This window comes from Kogia breviceps, chromosome 20 (assembly GCF_026419965.1).
Source record: "Kogia breviceps isolate mKogBre1 chromosome 20, mKogBre1 haplotype 1, whole genome shotgun sequence".
NCBI classification, from domain to species: Eukaryota; Metazoa; Chordata; class Mammalia; order Artiodactyla; family Physeteridae; genus Kogia; species Kogia breviceps.
Window position 1 is genome coordinate 26,275,710 of NC_081329.1, and position 27,729 is coordinate 26,303,438.

At 45.7% G+C, this 27,729-nt stretch overlaps 1 protein-coding gene across 1 annotated transcript in view; it reads left to right on the forward strand.

The window, feature by feature from the left end:
- The window catches only part of KCNU1 (potassium calcium-activated channel subfamily U member 1), a 152,863-nt gene extending 129,737 nt beyond the window's left edge, over positions 1-23,126 (forward strand). The window contains 7 exon segments of the mRNA XM_059049166.2: positions 2,039-2,263; positions 3,550-3,736; positions 9,316-9,387; positions 12,411-12,550; positions 20,038-20,229; positions 22,922-23,040; positions 23,042-23,126. Coding sequence (XP_058905149.1) covers positions 2,039-2,263; positions 3,550-3,736; positions 9,316-9,387; positions 12,411-12,550; positions 20,038-20,229; positions 22,922-23,040; positions 23,042-23,126 — 1,020 coding nt within the window.
- The last annotated feature ends 4,603 nt before the right edge of the window (positions 23,127-27,729 follow it).

The following is a 27,729-nucleotide window of genomic DNA, read 5'->3' on the forward strand; positions in this document are numbered from 1 at the left end:
GCAACTCTATGTGGCATATAGTTCAGAACACCAACTGAGTCTTCTGATAAATTTAGAAGGGCTTCTAGTTTAAGAAATCCTAAGAGTTTTGAAACTGTGACTGTAGAGGAGAAATGTCCAGATTACAAAATTTGGGCCAACTTTGAACTTGGTTTGGTTTGCAGAAAAGTCAAGTGGAAGTAGTCAATTTGTTACTTGGAGCAAATAGTGCATCCTCCCCTTCCCCCCAAAAGCCACCATCTTTCTCAATTGGGAGACAGTTTTGTGCTGCAGTTCCTTGGAGAAATTGCCTGTCTAGCTGTTCCCATTAATTGCACTCTGCCATGTATCTCGTTCCTAATTGTTTAGGTCTACTAAGAAGAACAATTTCTGGACTTCAGGCCTGTTACATTAAATACTGTTGGAGGCTTCATTATTCAAGTTAAAACTCATCGAGTTAGCCAGAGACAATTATTCAATAGATTTGGTTAAGATTCATATCACTCTCTAGAAAGGCTCTCCAGACAAGTAGCTTCGTTTCCCCGCACAGGGCCATTCCCTTTGGAATTTCCCAGTCTATGCTAATTGGACAAACTATGCTATTTCCCAGTCTGTGCTAATTGGACAAACTCTAATTGTTGAGATGTCAGATGTGACTTATTTATCCTGTTAGATTTCAACAGCCCCTGTTTCGTAGAAGCTTGTCCTTTAACCCAGCAAAAGCTGGCATAAGGATGAATGATACATCCCTTTGAAATATCCTGAATCTTCATGTGCTCGGGAAGGTAGAACACACTCAAAAAGGAAGTGCTTGTAGATGTATTTAACAAGTTCTCTACCAGCTTCCAAGGGTCCTCCTCTGAAAATCTAGGAATTCAGTGAGATTCAGATTTGACTAAATAGTTCTTGAACAACAGTTAAGGAGCCAGGCGCTGAACTTTCAATATATTATTTAATTTCCACAACAGAATTAACTTTTATTTATTTTTAAACCATTTAAACAAAGAAATCAGGGGTCAATGAGGTTAACTAGTTTGTTTATGGTCATACACTAATGACTACTGGAATACAAAATCAGTGCTTATTCTACCTATCCCAGCACCGTGAGAGTAAGACATTGACTCATTCCCTGCAATCAACCACAGAGACTTAAAATAAGTTTCCTACAGGAATACCATCCCTTTCTCTAAAGTTACACTTATTGTTTTTAAAAGTCTCTATGAATGTGGGGAAACCTAATCTAAATATCCGTCACGTATATTATTTTGTCTTCAACTTAAAAGTATAGGGGAGATGTGAAAAACTGGCCCTGCTGATAAGAGTATGAGACACATTGAAATGTTTGGGATCAAATGGAACTTTTGTGACCTTCACATTTATTTTGTGCGCTTTTCATGATACATTTCCTCAACTCTGGAATCTATTGCATCTGGGCAGTATAGTAGGTGGGGCCATATGAAATTGCCAATATTCAACCATTTTTGACCCAGAAAAAAAGGCAATTTCATATGGTTCAAGCTAATATGTATATTTTCGTATGAATGAAAATCCACTGAAAACTGCAGCATGTCATACAACTTGGGGTTTTTCAGGGCTCACTAGAAGACAAGTTTCGCAATGGGATTTGGAATGTTTTAGTTTTTCAGTGAGTCGTACTATAGCACGACTGTAGGCTAAAGTACGACTATAGTTGCACTATACCACGAATATGTAGGCTAAAAACATGTAATGAAAATGACAGCTGTTTTCCCCATTTGGTTCAATGATTTCATGATTTCAATGATGCTGATCTGAGTTTGCACTGAGGCACTCAAGGCCAATAGAGAACTGGAACAAGCGAAATAAGAAGGAACTCCCGGAAAAGATACATAGTTTAATTGTCCCGTAGTGGATAAGTTCCATGTTTTTTATGAGTAATTTGCAAAATCCGATCATCCTTATGAAAGTGCTAGTGTGAATGTAAATGCCTAGAAGAGTTGGGATGTGGGGGAGGAGCCCTCTCTAAGGGACTCTCATCTTGTTTCTAAAAATGACCAGACTCTGGCCTGCTTATGCTTAGAAACGAACTGAGAAGTCAAAACATGAGTTTCGGAAGCACATTGTAGCGTGTGTCTTTGGAGATGCCCACTCAACACTGATGGGGCTTCGGAATTTTGTAATGCCATTGAGAACTAGCAACTATACCCGTCAGGAGCTGAAGGACATTGTGTTCATTGGGTCTCTGGATTACCTGCAGAGAGAATGGCGATTTCTCCAGAATTTTCCCCAGATATACATTCTGCCTGTGAGTGTCACAGTAAGGTATAGTGAATATTTATAATGATAATAATACTAACAGTACTAGGATTAATAATGATAATAATAATAAATCAGTAATAGCTTGCAGTTGTACAGTGCTTACTGGTACCAGAAACTGTTCTAAGCATTTTGCATGTATTAACTCATTTAACCCTCCAAATAACCCCATGGTATAAATTTTAAAGATGCTGAACGTTAGGCACAGAGAGAGTAAGTAACCCGTCCAAGTTTACACGGCAGGTAAGTAGCAGGACTAGGATTTAAATCCAGACATATTTCATGTTTTATGTCACTAACCAAGTTTATGGTCTTTATGTAATAGAGTTTCTTTGCATTTCTAAATCCGATTCTGACCTAATGGCTAAGCCTAAGCTGATACCAGCCAGCCTTTGTGCTCTAATTTTCTCATCTTTTCTGGACATTCGCCTTTTATGGAACACATAATGCCACGTGGTCCTTGACAGATGTATGAAAAGGAGGAATTCTGAGAAATGGATCCATTATGCATATGTGGCATTGTGGTTGTAATTGTATTTGCTCTGAACCGTCATAGGGCTGTATCTCATTATATGCCACCATTTCCCTGGATTAATATATATATGCAGTGTGAAATGCACCAAAACTTTTGATTTTTCAAGAAATCATGCTAGCAACAGATTAGGAATATTCTTCAAAAACAGTTGTCTCAAGAAACAAATTGTATTTGTTTTTTTTAAATGTCACCATAAATGTCCCTGCACCACCGCTTACTTTAGTCCATAGAAAAGGAGGAAAGAAAATGACCAGGAGTCTCCAGATCCAGCTAGTGTTAGAAATTACCAGTGTTAGCATCTCAGCCGCCTAATGGTGGGACCAGATCTATCCCTATTTCTCCGCCAAAGAATAGAAGCAACTGCCACTTCGCTAATTAATCCAGGGTACAAATGCAGTCACCTACAAGCAAAACTGTGAGGACGCAGAATTGGCTTTTAGATCTGGACCTTCTGTGATTTTTCCCCTCACCACTGCTACCCTTACTCTGATTCTTTTCTTCCACTGAGTCATGTAAGTGGGTTTAGGCTCCCCTCTCTCCACTCCACTTTGTCGCATCCAGACTTGCTCTCAGAAAGGATCTGCAAAATTTAGTCACACTCAGATAGTCACGAGCGATAAGGATAAAAGTGTCAGGTATCAGGTAACTAAGTCTTAAAACCAAGTCAGTGGAGGCTTTGGCTCAAAAACTTGCACCATCCACAAAAAGCCACCACCATCTACCTGGTTTTCTCTCAATAGGGATCTGCGCTCTATTCTGGAGACCTCCATGCAGTCAACATAGAGGAATGTTCCATGTGTGCTGTCTTATCCTCCCCATCTACGTCATCCAGCAGCCCAGCCTTGGTGGACGTGGAGCCTATCATGGCCACACTCAACATCGGATCCCTTCGGATGAGCTGCTCAACCCAGACACCCTCAGAGCCACGTAAGACAATACCCTGACGGGAAGAGCCTAGAGAGAATGGGATCAGGAAGAATTAACTCCTCTCTGAAAAACTTTAATGATGGAGAGGAGGAGAGAGGTTGGGCCCAATGACCTATAAAATCCCATCCAGCTCAGAGAATTCTGTACTAGAATTAGTGGACAGTTCAGCCCTTGGGAATCCTAGTCAATTGAAAAATGATGTCCATCTTCTAAATGGAATGCACATAACACTGGGGTTTTTTTTCCATCTTAAAGAAGATCATGGAGTTGTCAGTGCTGTTATTGTTATGAATCAGATATCAGTGAGCATAGCCATTGGGATTTTATTATCATTAACAACAGGGATTATTATTGTTAATCGGCTCTCATTGGATCCTGTAGGTGTTCAAGTTACTATTCTCAGTTTTGTGATTGAGAGGATGAAGCGTGCTATTGCACTGCACTATTTGTGGACTAGACTACAAATAATCTAGTCCAGTCTTCGGGGGGTGAACTTTGGTGGGTGAGCCAGCTACTTCACAGACCCTCCCTAAACAACCAAACACCACTCAGCACCCAGGATTTCAGGGGTTTTTGCAAATAAATAAATAAATAGTAATAATAGCAAAGCACTTCCTGAATATCAAAGTGCATTGAAAATCCCGACTAAGGAAGTGTGAGCCACACCTCTGCTGAGCTAATCTGAAGGTGCATGAAAATGCCTCTGTGTTCTGCATGTCAGTCCTTAGCTTAACGATTAGGGTCACTCAGATTTACACAAGATTTGTGTGTGGGTTGAGTGTGTGTGTGTGTGTGTGTGTGTGTGTGTGTGTGTTTGCATCATGCTTTCAACTTTCTAAAATTGGACACAGAAGTATTCACTGTGCAGGCAGTATCACCAATGTGCAAATGAAAACGGCCACTCGGTAAAAGCAGAGGGTCAGCTGACAACACCGTAAGCCACCTAGCTAATCATCGGGCGACTTGTCCTTCCTATTATCATTTTTTTAAAATCTCATATCCTATATAGGCTAAAAAGATATAAACCTATGCTTTTAATTCTGGTTTCTTTTATATCTGGTGATTCCTATCCTTTCACTTATTTATTCATTCCACAAAAATATATTGATTTTGTATGTGTCACATACTCTGCTAAACTGACAGGATTGGTAGGAGGAAATACAGGAGAGAGGGGAAAGGGTTGTGAAGAAGGAAGAGAAAATGAAAGAATGTCAGTATTGGGGTCATCATGCAGTACGAGTAGGTACTCTCCCCAATGGCAAAAGGGAAAGTTTAGGGAAGAACGTACTGTGTAGACCTGGCACCTTTCCTTGTGTGGATGTCATCATACCCATTTGTGTGACAGGAAATAGAGGCCCAGACGGGCTCTCCTGTGCCACCTAACAAAGGTAGCAGCAGTAAAGTCACATTCTGAGCACATAGGAATAACCAAGGACTGTCACCCAGAAACCTCACTCATTACTCCGGCATCACAGGAATCTACCTGGAGTTTGCATGTAGAAAGTCCCAACCCTCAGGGAAGCCTGTTTGGTTCTCTTAACCATTCTTCCTATCTCATACTAATACTCCCCTTGCAGCATACCAAGAAGGTGGCAATGGGAATGCCCACCTCCAAGAATTATCAGTATAAAGGATTGTGAAATCCTGCCAGGAGGGAGAAAACATCTTCCATGCTGAGCAATTTTCTTTCCCTTCTTCTGAGACAGTGGTTCTCAACCAGGGGCGGTTTTGACCCCAGGGATTGTCTGACCATGTCCGGAGACAGCCTTGGTTGTCACAACTTGGGGGGATGCTATTGGCATCCGGTGCGTAGAAGTCAGAGATGCTGCTAAATATCCTGCAGGGCACAGGTGCAAAATGTCGACAGGACCAAAACCGAGAGCTCTCACTCTGACGTATCTGCTGAGCCTCTTGTGGGCTCAGCGGGCTTTCCCACATCTTCATGGTCATGACAAGGTTACACGTAAAATCCATCTAGGACCACCAAGCTATTCCATACAGGGGTTCACCAAGGGATGTTGGAGGTGGGGAAACAGCTAGAAGGAGGACTCTCCAAAGGACCAGGCCTCCTGGACATCCCCGTGGAAAACTTTAGGTTTCTCACTGATGCTCTAATTACTGCCCTGTCACATCACAAGAACAGGTTGGCAAACCTAGGTACTGAACTAAATAGTCTGTGGCATGATCTAAACATATAACAGTAATTAAGTCTGACAACTTAATATGCTCTTGAAATTTAAACGTACAGTAGTAATCTACAATTAAGCAATCTTTTGCTCAATAATAGCACCCTGCCAGCCTGGAAGAATTTCAGGTATAATACTGTGTACTACTAGGTAGCAAAAATATTGACATTAGTAAAAACCCAGGCTATGATCTGACACATATTCAAATTAACCGTTGCTCTACCAGAAAAGATGGAGTTAAGGCAGAAATTCTGTCGCTGTCCTCCAGCCAGTGTCCGAGCAGATATTTATGCAGTTACATCAGCTGATGTGAACCTGTCTCTGTCCAGTAAGAACATTTGACTCTGAAAGTCAGGATATTCCAAGCCCGTTATTAGAGGGAACTGGAATCAGAAAGTGCAGCTCAAAGGAGAATTTTCCCCTTTGAGGGAAACTTCTCAATATTTTATTGAAATTGTCAACCAAACCTTATGTATTTTAATATATATAAAGGGCACGGGCATGGGCTTTGAACTTGGTGCCAATTTGGGTGTGAAAACCCATCCATCCTTTACAAACCATGTAGCCTTGGGCAAAGCATGTAGACCCTGAGTCAGTTTCCTCATCTTCAAAGGTGATCTAACTCGACTTAATTCACAGGTTTGAGGGCACCGTGGTGTCATTCTTACCTCCCAGCTCACAGCAGCCCGAGGGACCGTCTACAAATATTTATTGGATAATGGCAGTTTCCTCCTTTAGACCCTGTAATGGTGACTAATGACAATTACAGGAAAATCACGTAGGGTCTTGCAGGCCAGCAGGGAGCCTGAACTTCCTCCTCCTTCAGTCTGTTTATACTGGCTCTTTCCTGCCTGAAGTTCCTTATCCCATTCCCTGTCTGGATGGCTTTTGCTCATCACTCAGGATGACATTCCAATGTCAGAGAAGCCTCTTCAAACCCTATCTAAGGTCACTTCCCCAGGTCACTCACTACCCCCTAAACGTTGGTTTTTTTCACAGTACTCATCACTATCTGAAAACATTTTGTATTTGCAACATATGGTATGTAACCGAGACGGGCTGTTCATAGTCCTAGCCTGGAGTCGATAACTCTTTAAAGATTTGTAGAGGGAGGATAGCAAGGAAGGAAACGAAAATGGAAAGAAGGAAGGAAGGAAAGGTACCTAAAGCAGATAAAGCATCTTGCACATTTCTGAGAATAGAGTAGAATCTCATTTCCCCCAGGTCTCCCTGCATTATGAAAATCCCAGAAGTTTGTTTAGGAAAAACAATTGAAGATATTCAGATCCCATCAGCAATAAGATTTCCCAGTGAGTTTGGAGATGTGGTCTCTAGCCACCACGCAAACCCTCCTCTTCAATAGATGCGTGGAGGAGGTTCGCCCCCGGGGCTTCTGTTTCCTCACCTGAAGCTAAAGGGTTTTGCTGAAGTCCTAAGGCCATTTCTAGTTCTAACTGTAAACTACACGTGTTGGGCTCCTCCTGTGGCGCTTCCGTGTTTACCGTGAATCTACCTGGAAGCATGGCTCAGAATTTGAGTGGCAATCAGAAGTGTATTCAGCTCTACTCTGCGTGAACAAGAAGTGGCTCTTTTGCGGAATGTTTCTTGGGGAGGTGGAAGAGGTAGTAAATACAGGAAGGGCCTACATACGCACCTTCAAGTTGCGAACTTCCAAAGATGTGAACGTGCATCTGGTTCCAGCAAGGAGCCAGAACCAGTGCCGTCCACGTCAGGCGTGAGGGACATGGCAGCTCGCCCTCCGTCTCCTATTGCTGATGATCCTTCAGCTCTACCCTCTCCCACCTGCTCTCCGTCCTCCTGTCAGTAGCTCTTCTTGCCCGTCCCCTCGACGCCAGCCCCCGTGTGCCAGCCGTTGTGCTGGACCACTGTACTTTTCAAGGTACTGTACTGGAAGATAAAAAAGGATTTCTGTATTTTCTCTGTGCTTTTATGTATTATCTTTGTGAAAAGTATTATAAACCTACTACAGGACAGCACTATACAGCGGATTGTGTTAGCTGAGCACCTAGGCTCACTTTGTTGGACTTACGAACAAATTGGACTTGTGAACGCGCCCTCGGAATGAAACTTGCCTGTATGTAGGGAACTTACTACATTGTAGAGGATAGCGTTCTCTCTGGGAACAAAACCTCCCTTCGGATCTCCTCTTTCCCCCGCCCCCATCTCAGTGGCCAGTTTCCCCACCGCCGTCCCTTTGTCTGTCTCTCAGGCTGTCTGTCCGAGCTGCCTGCTCATCTCACCCCCCCCTCCCCTACCACTTACCTGGCTTGGGAAACAAAAGACCCTCCACCTAGTTCACCTTCTTCAAGGCAGCAGAGAATCTGAATGACAAGCGGAATGTTAACTCTCACAGTATTATTTCCCTGTTACATACATAGCATTCTCAGAAAAGTTCAAGAAAGGTAACCAGTAGTTTTAAACCATAACTTTTGATGAGATCACCATGTGTTTGGTTTGGTTTGGTTGTTGTTGTTTTTTTTTTTTTTTAAATCAGGATCCTAGTTTCCTTTTTCTCTTTTCCCTTTTCTTTCTTTACCTTTTCGGAGGGGGGGGTGTTAACTTGGAGACCAAAACTCTGGGGTCATCCTTGTTTTTGAAACTCCTCACCTGTCCGTGCGTGCTAAGGCTGTGTTCCAGACCAGAGCCGGGCATGGAATCTCTTTGGGATTCGAGGCTCGCAAAGGGAGATGAAGGGCCTCACCTCCTAAGGCAGGAACTGAATGTGAAGACAGAGGCCCCGTGACCTCCCACCCCAGTCTTTAAGGAACTCCCAAGACCTTAGGGGTTGGGGAGGCCAGCCCGAGTTGGGAGGCAGAGACAGTCTTGCTGAAGAAGAAAGAGACCCTCAAGCCCAGAGAGGATCTCAAAGAGGCAGAAGCACCAGGAGCCAGTAAGCCAGTCGCTGTGTCTCCACCAGCTCTCCTGGGGCAGCACCTCCTATTTATTCGCAGTTCCCTGCAAGCTCTACAAGCAAGTGGATGCGGTTTGAGGCACTGCCCGCGTGAGCCGTCACCCGGCACTCCCAGTCGGTAGAGAATACTTGGATGTAACTTAGGCTGCCGATAAGCAACTACAGGGAGAAGGTCACCCTTTTTGTAATTCACTTGAAGTGCCATTTAGAAAACATCCTCCCCGCGCGCGCGTGCGCGCACACACACACACACACACACACACCAAACTTCTGGAAAGGAGAGGCTGAGGCCATTTTTTTTCTAAATATAGAGAAAGATTTGGGATTTGGGCATGAGAGTCACTTTGCTAAGATGACGCACCAAGCGCCACGGTGTGCTTCTGCATCCTTGTCTGTGTCGCGAGCCACTTCATCTGCATCTATCCGTCTCATTCCTCCCTTGTTGCTGTCTGTGTCTACAGAGTGTACCCGGTGCTTCAGTGACAGTCCCCGGAAATCAAAGTACCGAAGGATCCCCATCCTCACCGAACTGAGTAAGTTGTGTTTCAAGGACAGGATTCAAGGGAGAAGTCTTTGTGTCTGTATTTGATGTCCCAAGGGTGTCTTTAGGCTCCACAGTCAAAGGACTGAGGACCAGAGTGGGGCCCAGAGACCATCATGTGTTTGACTGGACGCTATATTGGGCTTTCACCTGTTTGGTGACGTTGACATCCTCCAGCAGAGCCTGTCATATCTGGGTGTCAGGGTGCAGGAGTAGCTCCTGCCTTCTCCGTTCTTCCAGGGGAGGGGACGTGGATTTGAAAACTGCAAGAAAGGCTCTCCCTAAACCAACTTCTCTACCCATCAGACGTCTTCCTCTCCTGCGGTGCTACCAGGGCAGGCACTAGAGTGAGGGAAGTGAGGCCCCCAGGGTGTAGACTTTAAGGAAAGGCCTCACTCTTGGGGTCTTTAAATTTTGTGTCCCTTGTGTCTTCTTAATCCCAGCCCTGAGCGGTGCTTTTCTGAAATGGAAATACTCCATGCAGAGATAACAGGATGAGCTGTTACCTCTCATCAACACCTTATGGAAAACGCAGCACGTATATGAAACTTCCCTAGACGTCAGGAGCCCTGCGGGCAGCAAGAAGGGCAGGGAAGGCAGGTGCCTGTGTGCATTGCTTGTGAGTCACCAGGGTAGACGCTGGGATTTAACACTGATAATAGTTGGTGAGCAAAAGGGAGGTCACCGAAGAGGGGGTGGTACCTTTAACACAGTTTGGACCAACTCAAAGATGATCGCTAAAGCTGCTCCTGGGCGTGAGAGTTGACTCGATTCCATAGCGTAGCGAACGTTTTAGTGGGATTTTTATGATTCAGCATGTGCTAGCTGAGGGAGATTTATACCAAACTAGATGAGCAGACCTCACAGTCCCAGAAATGAAGCAGGCAGGCATAGAGAGGAACCAGTAGGTGACACCACCACATGATCTGGGAGTGACAGTACAGCAGGTGGGCAACAGTCTAGCCACCCTGGACCCCAGAACCGCAGCTCTCCAAATCCACCTTTGAAGATCTCAGATCCCGTGAGCCTGACCTGTACCTGCCAGCCTCTCTGTAACCACCCTAAAGCTGCTGGCTGCAGTTCTTATTTATATTTCATTTTTATTTTGCTACCCTTCTGAGCCATCTCTGCCTCTGAGGTGTATATACACTGAGGACATTGATCAGAAGGCTGTTATGGAAGTTAGAATGGTCAGGAGGGACCGGCCAGCTCCTCACCGGCCTCAGAAATGCATCTGGTCACTCTCCAGGGATGTACAGCTTTGTTCAAGGAAAGGCTTTCTGGCACCAGGCAGCGCCTGTCAAAGTAGCCTAACAATTCACCTGCCAGCTCACTCAGTTTTCGTTCTTTGGCCAGCAAGAAAGGGTCCCAGTGACATGAGAGCTGCAGGTCTGATGGCCAGAACTTTGGTACCGAGTGTACAGTGGCCTGCAGGAAAATGTCTGGGAATGCTGAGGCCACTGGTTTAGGATGACACAGCAAGATCTGGACAAAGGCTCCTGGTGTGTGTGTGTGTGTGTGTGTGTGTGTGTGTGTGTGTGTGTGTGTGTGTGTGTGTGCGTGCGTGTGTGTTGAGGGTTCGCAGTGCAAGAAGAGGAATGGTATATGCACATAGGAAATGTGAGTTGATACTAGTCATACCTCCTTCTTCTTTTATAAAGATGTGTAGTTCTTGGAAGAAAGTGATTCCTTAATACCAGCAGCCTATCACTTCCCCCAGATGTACTAAGGAATAATTTTAAGAATTAGAGACTAATGCGGTCTCAGTTAGGAACGTACTCTGAGTTGTATGTCCAGTACATTTGTTTGCATCTGTAATATGAAGGTCAAGAAGTTTGAAGGGTCTAAGACGTAATGCTGCTTGCAAACTAACAGGTTAATCTGCCCAGTTTCACGGATGTGGACGGAACATGAGAGACCACTGGGTCAGAGACAACAGTTTATTACTCACATCAATAGCAGTAGCCAGAGTATCATCATTTTTGTGCTGGCATCCCAAGCCCTAGTTCCCATGGGAGGACATGAAAATGTCCAAGTGATACCTGGACCCACCATGAATTGCTTTGTAAGAGAGGAACCCTGAGCTTTGGGAACCAGTATCTTTTATAATGGGCAGTAAGCATGCCTTCCCTTTGCTCTGGTAGGAGATATCCCTATCTTCCAATGCTATTCTCTATACAAACATTTTTGAAGCAGTAATCTTGGAACGAAGGCAATCAACTCCTCTTCTGTCCTCATAGAAATGACCGATTTCACTGCCTACAGAGGCTGCCTACAGGGTGTCTGAGTTGCAGCCTGGGACCAGCATAGGTTTGCTAATGGATAATTCGGCCACTGCTGCACAGGTCTGATTAGGATGATTCTTGAAGCCCTTGCTGCTTAAAGTGTGGTCCCTGAATCAGCAGCAGCAGCAGCAGTATCTGCAAGCTTGTTGGACATGCAGACTCTCGGGCCCCACCTTAGACCCAGTGGATCAGAATCTAGATTATAACAAGATCCCCAGTTGATTCATAGGCACTTTAAATTTTGAGAGGCACTGATTAACCCGTTCTGGGCCCAAATAACTCTAAGGACCCAAGTAAATACCACACCATCTATGACATAGCATATGGGGAAAAAGACAATAACGGGGGTGAGCAGATGTTCCTTTTTATGTCTCTTGTCCCTGTGCGATTATGTAAAGTGTCCCCTTTTTCTTCCAGAAGTGTCCTGTCTTGAAAGTTAAATTATAAAGGGTGACATTCAGGACACTTGCTTGGAGAAACTGAGTCTGAGGTACAAGGATATCTCCTTGATGATGAAGGTCCCCAAGCGGGCTTCCCATCCTCAGGGGATGAAGATATTAATACTTGGAAAGAAGAAATTATATACTGAAGTTGAGGCAGGTCCCAATTTGACCCTAAAGTAGGCATCAAATCCTTTGAGCAATGGTCCCTCCTTGGCCTGCCTGGTCCGGAAGTCCTGTATTCTTCATCTTGTCTGCCTGCCTTTCCTTTTTGCCTCTTTCACTTGCAGAAAATCCTTCCAACATGCACTTTATTGAACAGCTCGGTGGGATGGAAGGAGACCTCTCGGGAATGAGCCTGCACCTCAGCACGTCCTTTGCCACTGGCACTGTCTTTTCCGGCAACTTCTTGGATTCCCTCCTGGCCACGGTAGGTGCGCTGAAGCCGAGGAGCCCCACGCCCAAGCCCCTGCCGCGGGGAGAGCGCGTGGCTCAGGACTCGGGTGGGTGATGCTCTAACTAACGTCTCGCGATTCTGCGTGCGTGTCGATTTTCCAGAAAAGCTTGTCCCCGCACATTACTTCACCTTTGCTCATGACTACCTGGCAAGGGAAGCCAAATGCTCACATTTTAAAAATTAAAAGCGTGAAGCCCTTAGAGCCAGAACACTCAGTACCGGGAGGAATGAGCACATCCACAGAACCCACCTTTCAGCTTCAAGTGCGTCTCGGCTGACCAGGCTCTTTGGCATCAGAGCTTGGGCAGTGACCCTGCTTTCTCTTCTCTCTAAAATATCCCCGAGCTATACAGAAATCGGCCATGAAAGGACGCGGGGTTCAAGGAAAGGGCTTTGTTTGGCCTTTGGTGGTGTGAGTTTTATTCAGAGCTGAGACCAGTCTCCCTCCACGTTGTCCCTCTTGTGGGATGCACTCTTGACTGCACGGTCAATCTTTGCCTGAGCAGCTCCCTTGCATGGATTGGCAGGATTTCCATGAGTAGAATCCATTCATTGCGTGAAAGCCTGTTGAACACCTTGTAGGGTGCTGTCCTAGGTGCTGAGGACACAGCAGTGATGAGACAGACCCGTCTCTGCCCATGTGGAGCTCATGCCCATGGAGGAGGTTGATACACACATGATAAGTATTATGTCAGATAGACAGAAGGGCCACGGTGATGTGAGGTAGGACATGTAGGGTTTGCGGAAGGAGTTGCAAGTTCAATAAGGCGGCCTAGGAAGGCAGCCCTGAGGCGGCGGTATGTGAGTCAAGCCCTGGGAACAGGAGAGCACGTGCCTTTCTGATCTCTGGGGAAGAAACATTCCAGGCAGAGGGAAGGTCAGGTGGGAGCACTCCCAGGGTGTTCAAGGAATTTGACTAAATCTTAGGAAATCTGTGCGTAGCCGTTTGTGAATGGCTGCAAGAACTCCTGCAGGGGAAATGCTTGTAACCCACTCCCTCACAGATGCCTCCTACCCAGATGTTCCAAGAGAAGGGCTGCAAAAAGGCTGAACATCTATGCACAGATGCTGACACAGCACAAGGCTCTGAGCACAGTTTGCTAGATTGGCTGCCTTCTGGAATTCTGCATAGAGGAGGCATCATTCCTGAATCGTATAAGTGCCTCAAACGTGCCGTTTGCATTTTAGGGGAGTGTGGTCAGGGCACATGCATCGCCCTTATGGCATCAGTGGATTGTGTTGCCCGGCTCGGCTCTGTCTCCCTAAGCCTTTCGGGGGACGGTCCTCATAAACCCCATTGAGCTCTCAGAAAGGTAATACCATGTCAGTGATCGTTTAACATTCAACAGGCTGATGGACTACGAATTTCCTAAATGAAGCAGGATTCAGCCTTGACTGAGCCAGAGAGAGAGTCAGTGAGGCAAGTCAAGTCAGGTCCCTTTCCTGGGAAGGTAGCTCCGTCAGGGAGAGGATTTTTAAAACCCTACCTGTAATGGATACTTCAGTTACCCTGCCCATAATTAGGGACCGGAGTGTCAGGCAGGAGGTGGCGTGATGAACTGGATCTGTCTGCAGGGCACAGAAGGGTTTAAGGTCCCCGTTCTCTTCAGAGATCCCTAGACAGCAGGCAGCTTTGTGACTTGAACTCCAGCCTCGGTGAAACTCCACTGGCCCACACAGGCAGGAGCAAAGTCACAGACTCTGTTTAGAGTTAGCGGGAGGAGCAGGCCGGGCAGGGAGGACCGAGAGGGTGTCCAGCAACGGGCACATCCCGTGAGCCAGCACGGGGAACACGGACTGGGTGATGAGGCTTCTCAACGCTCACCTTATGAGAGTGACCCCGTGACCTCTTTGAGGAGTGCCCCTTCCTCCCAGGCTGCCTTCAGCCGTTGTATCTCGTTCTGCTGGAAAACGAAATAAGCTGTGTAAACATTCAGGAGTCTATTCTGAGGCCCCATGGTGAAGTCTGTGGGAGAGAGAGAAAGCCACATATGGTGGCCTGGGATGGGGGACAGTCACATGAGGTCACAAGCCACATTGGACCCTCGGCCTGCCCTTGGGGACTCCTGGTAACCGCCCGATCGTCTGACGAGGCCGTGAGGACGGCAGTGGAGCTTCAGGGTAGAAGGCATTCTGTACGTCAAGGGGGCCGGCTTGGATCTTGAACCTCTTAATCTCTACCTAGTGGCCTCCTGCCCCAGCTCTCAAATCCTTGATGACGAACGGCTCAGCAAAACGAACACACTTTAACACTGTTTGGAGCTCCACCTCCAAATCTCTGGCCCTGATGAGCTGAATTAGACCCTTGAAAATGCTCAGGGGATGCTGCCCACTTGTTTCCCTCCCCCTGGACCTGGTACTACTGGCTCCACTTGGCTTCCGAGGATGGGGGTGACTTTCTGTCATACCAGCCACACAGAAAGAAAGAGCCCAAGGGTCAGGGCTGAGCCTCCAGTTTCATTGTCTCTGCTCATCGGAGGACAGTTTGCTCTTGGCCGGCCTCCTGACCTTCCACCTGCCCGCCGGCGGTGAGGGCAGTAGCCTCTGAGAAGAAGAGAACATTTGAATCCTCTTGCACTGAAACCATCTGGGGCCACTGTGGTGGCCCCACAGTACGTGTCCGGCACGCCACTTTATTCTCCATACGTATTGGAGCGTCTCCTTGTGCGGGCATGCGGGAGGAGGGCCAGGGTCCCGATTCCCCATAAAGTCAGGGTGGCACTCACGGGCCCTGGGTCAGCACTCCCTCCATCACATGCCCACGGCAGACACCACTGCCACGGGCCTCCTCCTCCACATCACACCTGCGAGTCTTTACCAACACAGACCCGGAGGCGGCATCTTCCAACACTTTCATTGTTGAGATGATATTAATAATTAGAGCAATATCTGGGGTAAGAACAATGGTAACATCATCTCTCGGGCACTTACTTAAGGTCTTTGCGGAATGCGTTACCTGCGTTATCTGTTTCATTCTCCTGTCAACCTAACCAAGAGGATACCGTTGCTAGCCTTGTTTCACAGATCAAGACTCTGAAGCCTAGAGGGGTAACGAATGTGCCAAAGGTCATAGCACTTACAGATGACAAGTTGCTTTTCAGACTCAAATTCCTAAGGTTCCAGAGTCAGACCAGATCCATTACGACCAAATCCACCGCCGCTCTAGAAGGATCTTTCTGTGATTACGAGTGTCCTTTCAATACACTGAGGTTGAAGTTCTGCTTGGAGGAATCTGCCTCCCGGGGTGCTCCGGAGTCCCTGAGGGATGAGCAGGGAGGAGAAGCCCAGGGTGCACCCACCCTCCCCAGTGCCCACCCACCCCTTCCCCCGAGTCAGAACTACTCTGCTCTCATCTGGGTCTCATACGAGGCTCCTGCATAAGATTTGATTCAAAGAAGGATTTCTGTTGTTGAGAAGACTTTAAAACCCACTGCCTAGAAGTTAGAGAATCTGACCAACAGAGAGGCGTAAAATAAGAGAGCCAGATTCCTGTCCTCTGTCTTCCGAGTCAAGTCTCCAGCTCCCAGTTGGGAGTCTTGTCCGGGAGACAGGAGTCAGCCATTCCACCCCAGTTTGCACAACCATTTTGTCCCATAACTTCCCTCCCCAAGGAACATCTTCCAGATTCGGCTCTTCCCACCTGCCGTCCGGCTCGATGCTCCAAGAGGTCTGTTTCCCACGGCTGCACAGCCAGGGGTTATACTTAGAGTCAAAACGTGTGTCTCCCTGGTGCCCATCCTCTGCAGAAGGGAGAGGCTGCGCACTGGTGCGTTCTGAACAGGCTCCCTCACGATAAAGGGGGCGGACACCTCAGCAGCTTCTGGAACAGGATGAGCTCACCTCCTCGACTCGCGTCTCAGTGAACTCTGTTTCGACCTAATATTGCGGGGCCCTCTGTTCCTTCTCACCTGTCCCTGGAAAAGTGCACTGTGCTTCCAGATGGCCCGTAAGAAACACAAGGAGGATGAACTCACAGGTCCCAAGGAGAGAACAAAGCCTGAAAAATGTGGCGTGAACTTGTCACCACCTGAAAGTACTGAAGTTCTGTTTTAGATTGTCATGTAGTTTCCCCTTTCTATCCCCTGATATCCCTGTGATTTTTTTTTTCCAAGATAAAAATAATGGATTTTCCCTCCCTATCTTCTGATTCAGCCAACACTATGGCTTCAAGTATCCCCTGGAAACTATTGTAAACTCCTGGCCCAGGTGGAGAAACATACCCCTGAGGTGTAATTCAGATTCATTTTTAATCCTCAGCTCAATGCTACATAAAAATATGGAGGCGCACTCAGACCCCCCCACATGGCGCACTCAGTCCCCCCCAGCGGGACTCCCATATGGCTTTATGACAATAGGATTTCAAAACTGGACATGAAGTAGGGAGCATTTTCCTTTACTTATAAGGGAGGTAAGGAAAATAACAAAAGTTACCTGGCTTTCTCAAGTTCACTCAGCTGGTTAGTGGCAGTTTTCCTACCATACAGCCTCATTCTCAACTTAGAAGTATTTCTCAGAAAATGTGGGCCTTAAGACCTTTTGAGATTCTCAGAATTAAAAGTAGTGAGTGGCTAGGATGTTAGTATCTATGTTATTAAGGAGTAATATGAGAAAAACCTCAAACTTCACTGTAGCTGCAAGTTAAAACTCTTTGGGCTGCAACATTTTCACGCATCAGACGTTCAAATTCTGATTGAACTGATTACATTAGATACTAGATATATTAGATATTAGATAATATAAATCTGAGTATATTAGAAACACTATTCAAATTTAGAAGTCCTAAAATGTTTCAGGCACATTTCAACTTTCATATTTTCTTGAGAAAGAAAAACAGAATGAAAAAAAAAAGGAAAGAAGGGAGAGAGGGAGGGAGGGAGGGAGGAAAGAAAAAAGAGACCCATCATGGCAGTGCCATGGAACCCCGAATAATAAGAATATAAGATGAGCTCAGAATAAGGGTGACTTGCAAATCCCATTATTTTCCCCAATATAGAATTGCAAGCCTTTTGATGTCAAAACTGAAGAAATGATATAGTCAAAAGCTAAGCCTCTCTCTGTTAAACATGTAAAGTACGTGTTTCCCTAGAGGCATCGACACCAGGATAACCCTAGAAATTACACCATTTTTTTTTTAATCAGTGGAGAAATATTCTAACAGCATTATGTGTGATCACTCTACATTACAGCCACTTGCTCTTAAACGGACTGTGGTCCAGTCTGGATTTACATCCTCCACTCCCTCCAGGATTTCAGGGGGCCAGATCCGTAAGCACCCTTCTGGGTAGCAGGATGAAACAGGGAGGGAATATAAGGAGGTGACTGTCACTCGGGGGGTTCGTTCTTTCAGTCTGGACATTAGGATGGAGAAGGTGTTTGAAGTCATCTTTAATCTGAAAAATATTGTGAAAGTTCTTTTTATTTTCTCTTAATTTACATAGATTGTATTGTTTCCTAGGTCACCTTCTCCAGTAGGCTCTACATTTTGCTAACAGCATTTGTTTATCTGTTAAAAATCAACTGCCAACTGCACTCAATATTCTGACAGCTGTTTTTGCACTCAATTTTTAAAAAATTATTTGTAATAATTAATTGTTTGCAGTAATCTGTGCACTGAATATTCTTACACCTGCCTGGTCCAATGTGCTCTTGAAGACGTGAATGTTAAGTAGACAACGTCTGTCTGAAAGAACACATCATTTAAGGCATGTTGCTCAGAGTGTGATTTGAGGACCACCAGTGTCAAAACTACCAGAGGTGCCCTTTAAATTCCGCTTCCCACTCCTGTACATAAATTCTGATCCAGTAGATCTGGGATCCCAGAGATCTGGTCTCATGAATATCACTCCAGGTGATCCAGGTACATGAACACCAGTGTCAAAGACAGCACAATTCAGTAGTGTGTGCTGTATATCTCATTTAATCCCGCAAACAATGCTCAAAAGGTGGGTATTATCATGTCGTCTTTAAAATCATAAAACTATGACTGAGAAGGAATACACGAATTGTCTAAAGGTGTTTCGGTCTGTTAGGATGTGCCAGTCCAAGATTCAAACTCAGGTGTGTTCCGTACAAACAACTAGCTCTAAAATGCAGAAGAATAAAATAGAGTAAAAGCCAGTGGCCACGGGATCACAAAGAAAGGAAAATCTCATTCTGATGAGGAGGCCAGTATAGAGTCTTCCAAGAGGAAAGATGGACCAGATGTTCTAAAGCAAAGGCACGAAGGAGTAAAAGTGTCACTTGAGCAACTGCAGATAGACTAGTGCGCACCGGAGAGAATGATGGCTCATGGAGATGAGCTCAGAGAGGGAGCTGGTGTCAGACCTTGAGGGCTTTGAAGACCGTGGAAACGAGTCTGAGCTTGGTTTTACTGCAGGTCCAAGGAATGGATGGCGGGATCTGATTTGTGTTTCTAGACAATCTCTCTGGAAGCATTTTGAGCAATGGATTGTAAGTGAGAAAAAGACTAGTAAAGAGGTCTGTCTCATCACCCAGACTTCAGAAGACAGGTCCCTGAATTGGGGCGTGGAGAAAGTGAATGGTAAAATTTCTCAATAACGATGGAAGTCATTCCTATTATTTATAATGAAAACAAAATTACTGATTTTTATGTAGGTGCTGTATAACCATGTAAATTCTCATTTCTACTGGAATAAAAGTTCAATTTCGATAAGACAAAGGGTAGGAAATTTAGAACATTATATAGATAACAATGGATTTAAGAAAACCTCATGGGCAGTTATTACAATGATATTTCCATGTATGTCACTGCCTAGTCAACACTGAGTGTGTAGGAATCCTTTGGGAAAAGAGTTCAAGAAAATAGCTTGGCTTATTCAGACTCAAGCTACTTTCAAACTAAGTTGACCCACATGTCAATCTCTGGCTTCATTTTGATGCCAAATATTCTGAAATTCCATTCATTTTATACTCCACACCTACTGTTTTCGAAGTACACCATAACAGCTGTGGGAGATTAAGTTAATACCTGTCCTCAAATAGGTCAGAATCAAAAGGAATATAAGTAGATTCACATCCGGAAGATTCAAGTGTAGACACCAATAGTAATATCAGTAGTCCCCTAAGGAAAATCTCTAGAAGTCTCATTACATATTTTAAATACATGTTGATGATTATTAGGGTATCTGTGGCCTGATACACTCCTCTGGTCATTTTTGGAAAGCAGGGACACCCTTGGGGTCAGTGTCATTACCCCTTTTCTCCTACTATTACAGTGTAAGTCCTCCCCAAAAGAGCAGGAGCGAGGTCAGTGCTCTTTTCTCTGCACTTTGCCTAACCCAGTGCCCTACCCAAACTGCCAGCTTTTGGATGATTTTAATGATCATAAGAGACACTGCTTTGTGCCATCAGATCCATTTCAAACAACAATGCCCGCTCAATCACCACGTCTCTCCACCTCCACCTTCTGACTTTGCACGTGCCTCTTCCTTGCTTTCCAGGCGTTCTACAATTACCATGTGCTGGAATTACTGCAGATGCTGGTGACAGGAGGGATAAGTTCTCAGCTGGAACAACATTTGGATAAAGAAAAGTTCTGTGGGCTGAACAGTTACTCTACCGTTTCCCCCGGAAGGATGCGGTGTAAGCTGGGACTTCTGTCCTTAAACCAAACCATTTTGTCAGACATTCAAGTGAGTCAACTGTTCTCGTGATAGAGTGTCCTAACCTCCCTGAGTTTTGGAAATGGATCCAACCTGTTTGGGTTCCTAGATCACCTATAGCATATAAATAATAACAATAATAATGACAAGAATTAATGTAATTTATATTCATAGTGTATTTACAATCCACAGTGCATTTTCACGTGATAACTGCTTTTTTGCAACAATTCTGAGAGATCAGGCCATTGTTAGTATCCCCGTCCTCTGGGTAAAAAAGTGCACAGGAAGCATCAGAGAGGTCCCGTAGCTTTGTCACTTGACAAGGATTTTAATAGCAAGCGTAATGTTCATATTCACTGAGCATTTGCCCTGGGCCTGTCTGCTTTGTTTGTTTGTTTGTTTTTCACTTAATCTCTCCAAGGATTTACATGGTCGGCATCGTTATTAATTCCAGTGAACAGAATAAGAAGCTGAGGTGCAGAGAAACGAATACTTACCTGAGACCCTATTGCCTACCAGTGACCGAGCAGGGTCCCTCTAAGGCAGTCTGACCCAGGGCCTGCCCACTCTCCCTACGCTTGAACTACTAAAGAAATCTGATCCGGACTTCCTTGGCAGTCCAGTGAATAGGACTCCACGTTTCCAAGGCAGGGGGCACAAGTTCGATCCCTGGCCGGGAAAGTAAGGTCCCGCATGCTGCGGGCCATGGCCAAAAAAAAGAAAGAAATCTGACCATGTCACCCGAAATCAGGCAGAAGGATTCCATGTTTGGGCCTAAGAATCTGACTGGGCTACCCAGCGAAAAATGCTTGAGTTTTCTTAGCCCTCCGAGCTAACAAACAGTAGATTATAGCAAGGAAGAAAATAATTCTGGCAAATTCCAATGAGGCATCTGGGCACTTGGGGCTCTGTGTCAAGTCCAGGCTGCAGTGAGGAATCTACTGCTCAGCCTGCCTTTTGGTTGAGTTTTGAGTGACGTGGCATTCGACCCCCCGGTGTCACGGTCAGGGGCAGGCCTTTAGAGGGGCCTGAGCCGAGCCCCTTCTTCACAGCCCTCTTCCCGCCTCTGTGTCCGCCGCGTCTCGGCACGTACGCCAATAAGGGCGGACCCCACGCTCTGTGCATCTGAATTCCAGGTGCAAACAACATTCCAAAGCTCCCTCCGTGGTCTGGTTCTTTGAATGTCTGTGGTCCTGGGTTCCTCATCTCAGGCTAGCTTGTGAGTGATGCTAAGCCCAGGACAGCTGCCACTGGCCACTTCCTGTGGGAACCAGAGGTGACAGTGGGCCGCTCAGCCCTTTCTTCTCCATTTATGTCAGGTCCCCTGTTCTTTACCCTGAGGAATCACAGAACTAAAGAAACTGTTCTCTTTCGACTTCCGTGAACTCACTGGCTGCTGCTTTGGAGTCTGCAGTCTACTCACAGTGCCTTGTTGGCAGCAGCTTGAGAGCAAGGTCAAGAGGAGGAGGAGAAGGCCGCTCTCTCATAAAAATGGCATTTTCCAACCTGGTGCTCACTGTGACTTCTTTTTTTTTAACATCTTTATTGGAGTATAATTGCTTTACAATGGTGTGTTAGTTTCTGCTTCACAACAAAGTGAATCAGTTATACATATACATATGTTCCCATATCTCTTCCCTCTTGCGTCTCCCTCCCTCCCACCCCTCTAGGTGGTCACAAACCACCGAGCTGATCTCCCTGTGCTATGCGGCCGCTTCCCACTAGCTATCTATTTTACATTTGGTAGTGTATATATGTCCATGCCACTCTCTCACTTCGTCACAGCTTACCCTTCCCCCTCCCCATATCCTCAAGTCCATGCTCTAGTAGGTCTGTGTTTTATTCCCATCCTACCCCTAGTCCCTTCATGACATTTTTTTTTCCTTAGATTCCATATATATGTGTTAGCATATGGTATTTGTTTTTCTCCTTCTGACTTACTTCACTCTGTATGACAGACTCCAGGTCCATCCACCTCACTACAGATAACTCGGTTTCATTTTTTATGGCTGAGTAATATTCCATTGTATATATGTGCCACATCTTCTTTATCCATTCATCTGTCGATAGACACTTAGGTTGCTTCCATGTCCTGGCTATTGTAAATAGAGCTGCAATGAACATTGTGGTACATGACTCTTTTTGAATGATGGTTTTCTCAGGGTATCTGCCCAGTAGTGGGATTGCTGGGTCGTATGGTAGTTCTATGTGTATTTTTGTAAGGAACCTCCATACTGTTCTCCATAGTGGCCGTATCAGTTTACATTCCCACCAGCAGTGCAGGAGTGTTCCCTTTTCTCCACATCCTCTCCAGCATTTATTGTTTCTAGAGTTTTTGATGATGGCCATTCTGACCGATGTGAGATGATATCTCATTGTAGTTTTGACTTGCATTTCTCTAATGATTAATGATGTTGACTTCTTGATCGTTACCAAAACAGCAGTAGTAATAAAAACGAGCAGAGCCCCTTGCCACACCACGCCTAAATAGGCTCCTGAAAAACCAGAGTGATAAAAACAGCTGCCGGTATTAGATGCTCAAAACTCATGGTAAACCTGATTTCCAACCCACTTGTTACTGCCACCAGAGAGGTATTAGGAGGTAGCTCTTGGGTCTTCCAAACTTCCACTGGGAGAAAAGGCAAATGACACTCCAGTAAGTGCTTGTTACAGCTTGATTCGAGTGCCACCAGACATAAGTTTTTCTCTCTTCTCTCCCCAGCCAAGAAGGACCTTTGGGCAAATATTCTGCGGCTCGTTAGATAATCTTGGAGTCCTGTGCCTCGGCTTATACCGCATGATAGATGAAGAAGAGCGCAACCCAGAGCACAAAAGGGGAGTGTGCTGGTATAGAAAGCGCCGGCCACCGCCTAAGCATAGGGGCCAAAGCGACTTCATTCTGTGTGAACGAGATGGCCAGAGCCTAGGGCCCCCAGATGCAACAGAGGGTGCTGGGGAAGTAGATAACAGTATAGGATCAGTATAAATAATATGAATGAATCCGGAGGATTGGGATCCAGGTAGTATTGGCCATGTAAGGAGAAGGGCTTCTCTGTCCCCAGTGAAATTTGAAAAGTAGACCCAGATTTTCGGTCAGGGTTCTTTTGTAACTCACCCCTCATCGATGCCTGTGCGGCTGTCAAAAAGCCACTGTCCACAATGGAAAGATTTACTTGTTCGCTGCCAGGCTCACTGGGTAAATATTTATTGAGTGCCTTTTCTCTAGCCCCTGTGCTTTGTCCATCTAAGATATGGGAGTGATGTGCAGAGATTTCAGTTTAAAGAAGATCATTCTGAAAGGAGTGGGGAAGAGAAAGGAAATGTGTGTGGAGGGGGGGAGGAGGAAAGAAAGGGTACTGGGTACCAGCTACAGACAGCACAGTAACGTAGGTCCAGACTAAGAGTCTCGTGGTGGACATGGGCAGCACTCAGTAGAGAAGGAGAAATTAAAAATAATAGAGTGGAGATGGATTGCTGAACCTTTTCAGGAGGAAGGGGGAGGAAGTCACATCACTGAAAGTGGAGTAGTCATGAACACGAAGAAAGACAACTCCTCTGCTCGCAGGAGAAAGGGAGGAAAAGAAAGGATGCCAAGGCAAATCTGGCTGTGGAGGAGGGGTGTGCTTAGGGAATGTTTACGTAACACTAGGATTTCTCGGTGATGTACAGGCATAGCCCTGGCTGAGAGAATAGAGGGGGCAAATTTCTAGGGAGTTGAGAAAGACGTAAAAGTTACATCAATCACTGAGAGAAATGGAAAAAGGAGTTTACTGTGGATCTGTAGAAGCAACAGTGCAAAGGGAAAGGACGGCGGATGGAAATAGCCTGAAGAGCGGATGTACCCAGGAGTGAGGAAATGAGAGAGAAAGAACGACGGGAAGTTGTGGTCAGAGAGTGATTTATTGAAGGGTAAGATTTTAGAGGCAGGATGTGTCAGGAAGTTACAACATCAGTATGTGGCCAGGAAAGCGGCTGGGAGATAAAGATCACTGGGTAGTGGAAATCAAAGAAATTGGTCTGCGTGTTGGAGTCGTAAATCACGGAGACACTGCAGGCACATAAGGTGACGGTGGCACTAGAGTTTGAAAGGAAAAGTGTCCCATGTGCCAAAGGCCTAAATAAACATGGAGGCGTGGGGATAACACTGAGGAGTCAGGAGGAGGGTGATAAGGCTGTAGAGCATGGACCACAAAGATGGGGCGGAGCAGGGATGCTCTGGAAACAGCACTCGGAAGCCTGAATGACGCTGACCCCCCACCCCCATCTCTGTCTGTCTGTCTGTCTGCCTGTGACTGACCCCCAGCACCTCTGGAAAACCTGTGGACCGTGGTAATTGGGAGAAGGTGCAGCCCATACTTGGGCGAACCTCAGGGAAGGAAATGATGTTCCTGTTTGGAAGAGAGTGTGTGGTTACAGCAGATCTTGTTCAGAATATCACAGAGGTTACAGGGGACTCGGTGGGCGAGAGGAAAGTGGGAAGATTATTCAGTGAAAGCTCAGCGGTGACTTGTGATGGGTGCTTAGGGAAGAAGAGGTGACTATCCGGGCCAGCACTGAAAGTCACGCAGGGTTCTGCGGCCTCCGCGTTCTGGCAGTAACGCTGGCGTCTTCATGAATCTGACTCATGTTCTCTGAGGATTTGCCACGTGCCTGATTTCCTGCTAAGACATCGTGCTTCTCTGCAGTCTGTCCACGCAGGTCCAGGCTGTGGGTGATCTTTGAAACTCATCGACATTCACTATTTGCTCACCGGTCAAGGTTTCAAATGCACCTTTGGTTACTTTTCTTTTTTCTCCGTCGGCCAAACTACATTCTGTGTGAAAGTTGGCAGCTTAAACATGAAAATAGGCCTAACCCAGGGTGGAAATATCTGGCATGCACGTCATCTTCCAGTTTTGAGAAAGCTGGGCTAAGTGCTCAGAATCGTGCCAACCGAATTCTTTACGGTCGTGGATATTAAAAGCAGAGAAACATAGTTGGAAAAGCCATTAGAAGTCGGTTCGCCCAAACCATAGTTCCATCCCTCTCCCACTAAAATGATGAGAAAAGCAAGGCCCAGAAGGGAGATGGCGTGCCTGAGGTCAGAGGGGGTTGGTTTCAGAGGCAGGGGTGAGAACTAGTCTCCCAGTTACTAGCCTGGGACCTCTCCTGTTGCACTGTGCCAGAGAGTTGTTTTGTTTTGTTTGTTTACTTTTTTTTTTTTTTTGCGGTACGCGGGCCTCTCACTGCCGTGGTCTCTCCCGCTGCGGAGCACAGGCTCCGGACACGCAGGCTCAGCGGCCATGGCCCACGGGCTCAGCCGCTCCGCGGCACGTGGGATCTTCCCGGACCCGGGCACGAACCCGCGCCCCCTGCATCGGCAGGCGGGCTCTCAACCACTGCCCCACCAGGGAAGCCCCTGTTTACTTTTTACTATTCATCAGAAACCAAATAAAGCAAAGCAAAACGAAAACGTTTCCTCTTTTGGCCCAGCAAAATGACTTTCTTATTTTGGCCACTGCCTGTAGCCACACTGTCCCAGCTGCAGGGGCTCAGAATTCATCTTTGGCTTTTCTTACAGGTTTGTGATTACCCGGCCAGAAAACGAGTTTATGCTGCTGCCCTCGGATCTTGTGTTTTGCGCCATCCCTTTCAGCACCTCCTGTTACAAAAAGGGTATTTCACCTCCAAGTCCGTGCGAAATTACAAATGTGGTGCCACTGACAGAAGAGACGCTTACAGACATAAATTGTCCTCCTTCAGTTGACCAGGTCAGCGAGACTGCAGCCCAGCCACCCAGTACATCAGTCCGTTCGCTGGAGCCAAAACCAATCCCCGTTGGTGATCCCAAGCAAGCAGTGTTGACTCCAAGTGGTAAACTCTCATCCCAGACACATCCAGGTGAAACCATGAAAGAAAATGGAAAGGAAAACATGGAGGAAACCACGGTGGAAGATGCCTCTGCCTATCCAGAGTCAGACTAGACCTGCTGATATTTCCCAGGAGCTCCTGGCTCACTGCTTACAAGGCATCTCCAGAGGTGGTGACTTTGAACAAGGAAGGAAAAGATGGACGCCCGCCATTTTTGTGCCCATTGCTGAGGGTTGGATCAAAAAGCCCACACTGTCTGGGAAGAGACAAAAGTCCTATCTAATCCCACTGGATCTGGTGTGATAAATAAAGAAATAGGTGATAAATGCCTCTCTAAGGGAAGTTCATTGCTCTGTGTCTCTTGAGCAGAAAACATGATGGTTGGACCTGTGTTAAAGACATTCTTCAGTACTTGCTGGGTTCCTCCACGCAGGGAATATAAGAAGTAATCAAGGTAAAAATGAGAAGGATTTAGACACAAGAGACAAGAAATAAAGTGCCCCCAAGTCAAGCGTCTTACATTCTTTATCCTCAAACAGGCAAGTAGTGAACTAGTATATTATCATCTTCTCTTTTTCCCTCATGCTTTTGCTTTCCTCATCTCTTTCTATAGGAGGTGAGAAAGACCAGACGGGGAGACACTTGTTTGAATTGGAAACGAATTTGTGTATAATTAAAACCTAGGCATACCCTAGCACAAGAATGCATATTAGAGTATACTCAAGATGGGGTACCTGGACGAAGTCAGGTAGATTGAAACATACAGCCTTTCAAATTCCCTAATTCAAGAATAAAGACATCATCTCATGAGAGGTAATAAAGCGTTTCCCCGTGTTCCTAAAGGAACCAGTTCACTTCCCTGTAAACCTCATCTTTAAGTCATTTCATCTCGGTATTAGTCTGTTAACACAGTAAAAGTTCAGCATATCCAGGAAGTATTTACTCCCAATTGGTGAACCTTGTAAGCAATGCCTTCTTGTGTTATAGATACAGCATAGGTAGAAGGGGGGAAGAAAGAAAGTAATAGGCCATATTTCTCATAAATGGTTTTACACAATGTTTATGATATCCTTGACATTTTCCTCAACATCCTTGCTGATTTGGTGTCACTACCTCCATTTCACAAAGGAAGAAACTATGTCACAAATAGGGTTCCCACATAAAAGAAAGGATACCCAGTTAAATTTGAATTTCAGATAAACAACTTTTTTAGTAGGAGTGTGTCCAAATTATCGCAGTTAGCTAGTAAGTGATCGAATCGACATTTAAACCTAGTTAATATGACTCCAGCACCTATAGACATTTGCCTCCAGGCAAAATAGAAGAAATGAAACAAAAAGATTCATCCACAGGAAATAAAATTTTGTATTAGTAAAGCTTTGGTTGTAATGAAATCAGTAGATGTGGAAAAAAGAGTAATTGTAAGGAAAGTTGTCAGAGACCAAGGAAATCCTCTTTTAATTTTTTTTTTAAGCTTACCTAGATCATCTTCATCCTTTTTTTACAGATTGACTTTCTTGGTTTTTCCGTATACATGGCAAAATATATTTTCCTGCAATTCTAAATTTATAGTTAGAGTTATAGGCACATTAAAGATTTAACTGGTCCATCTCTGCCTCCCAGATCCTGATTTCTATAAGGAAGCATGTAGTGGGCTCAGCTTTGGCTACTCCATCCCAG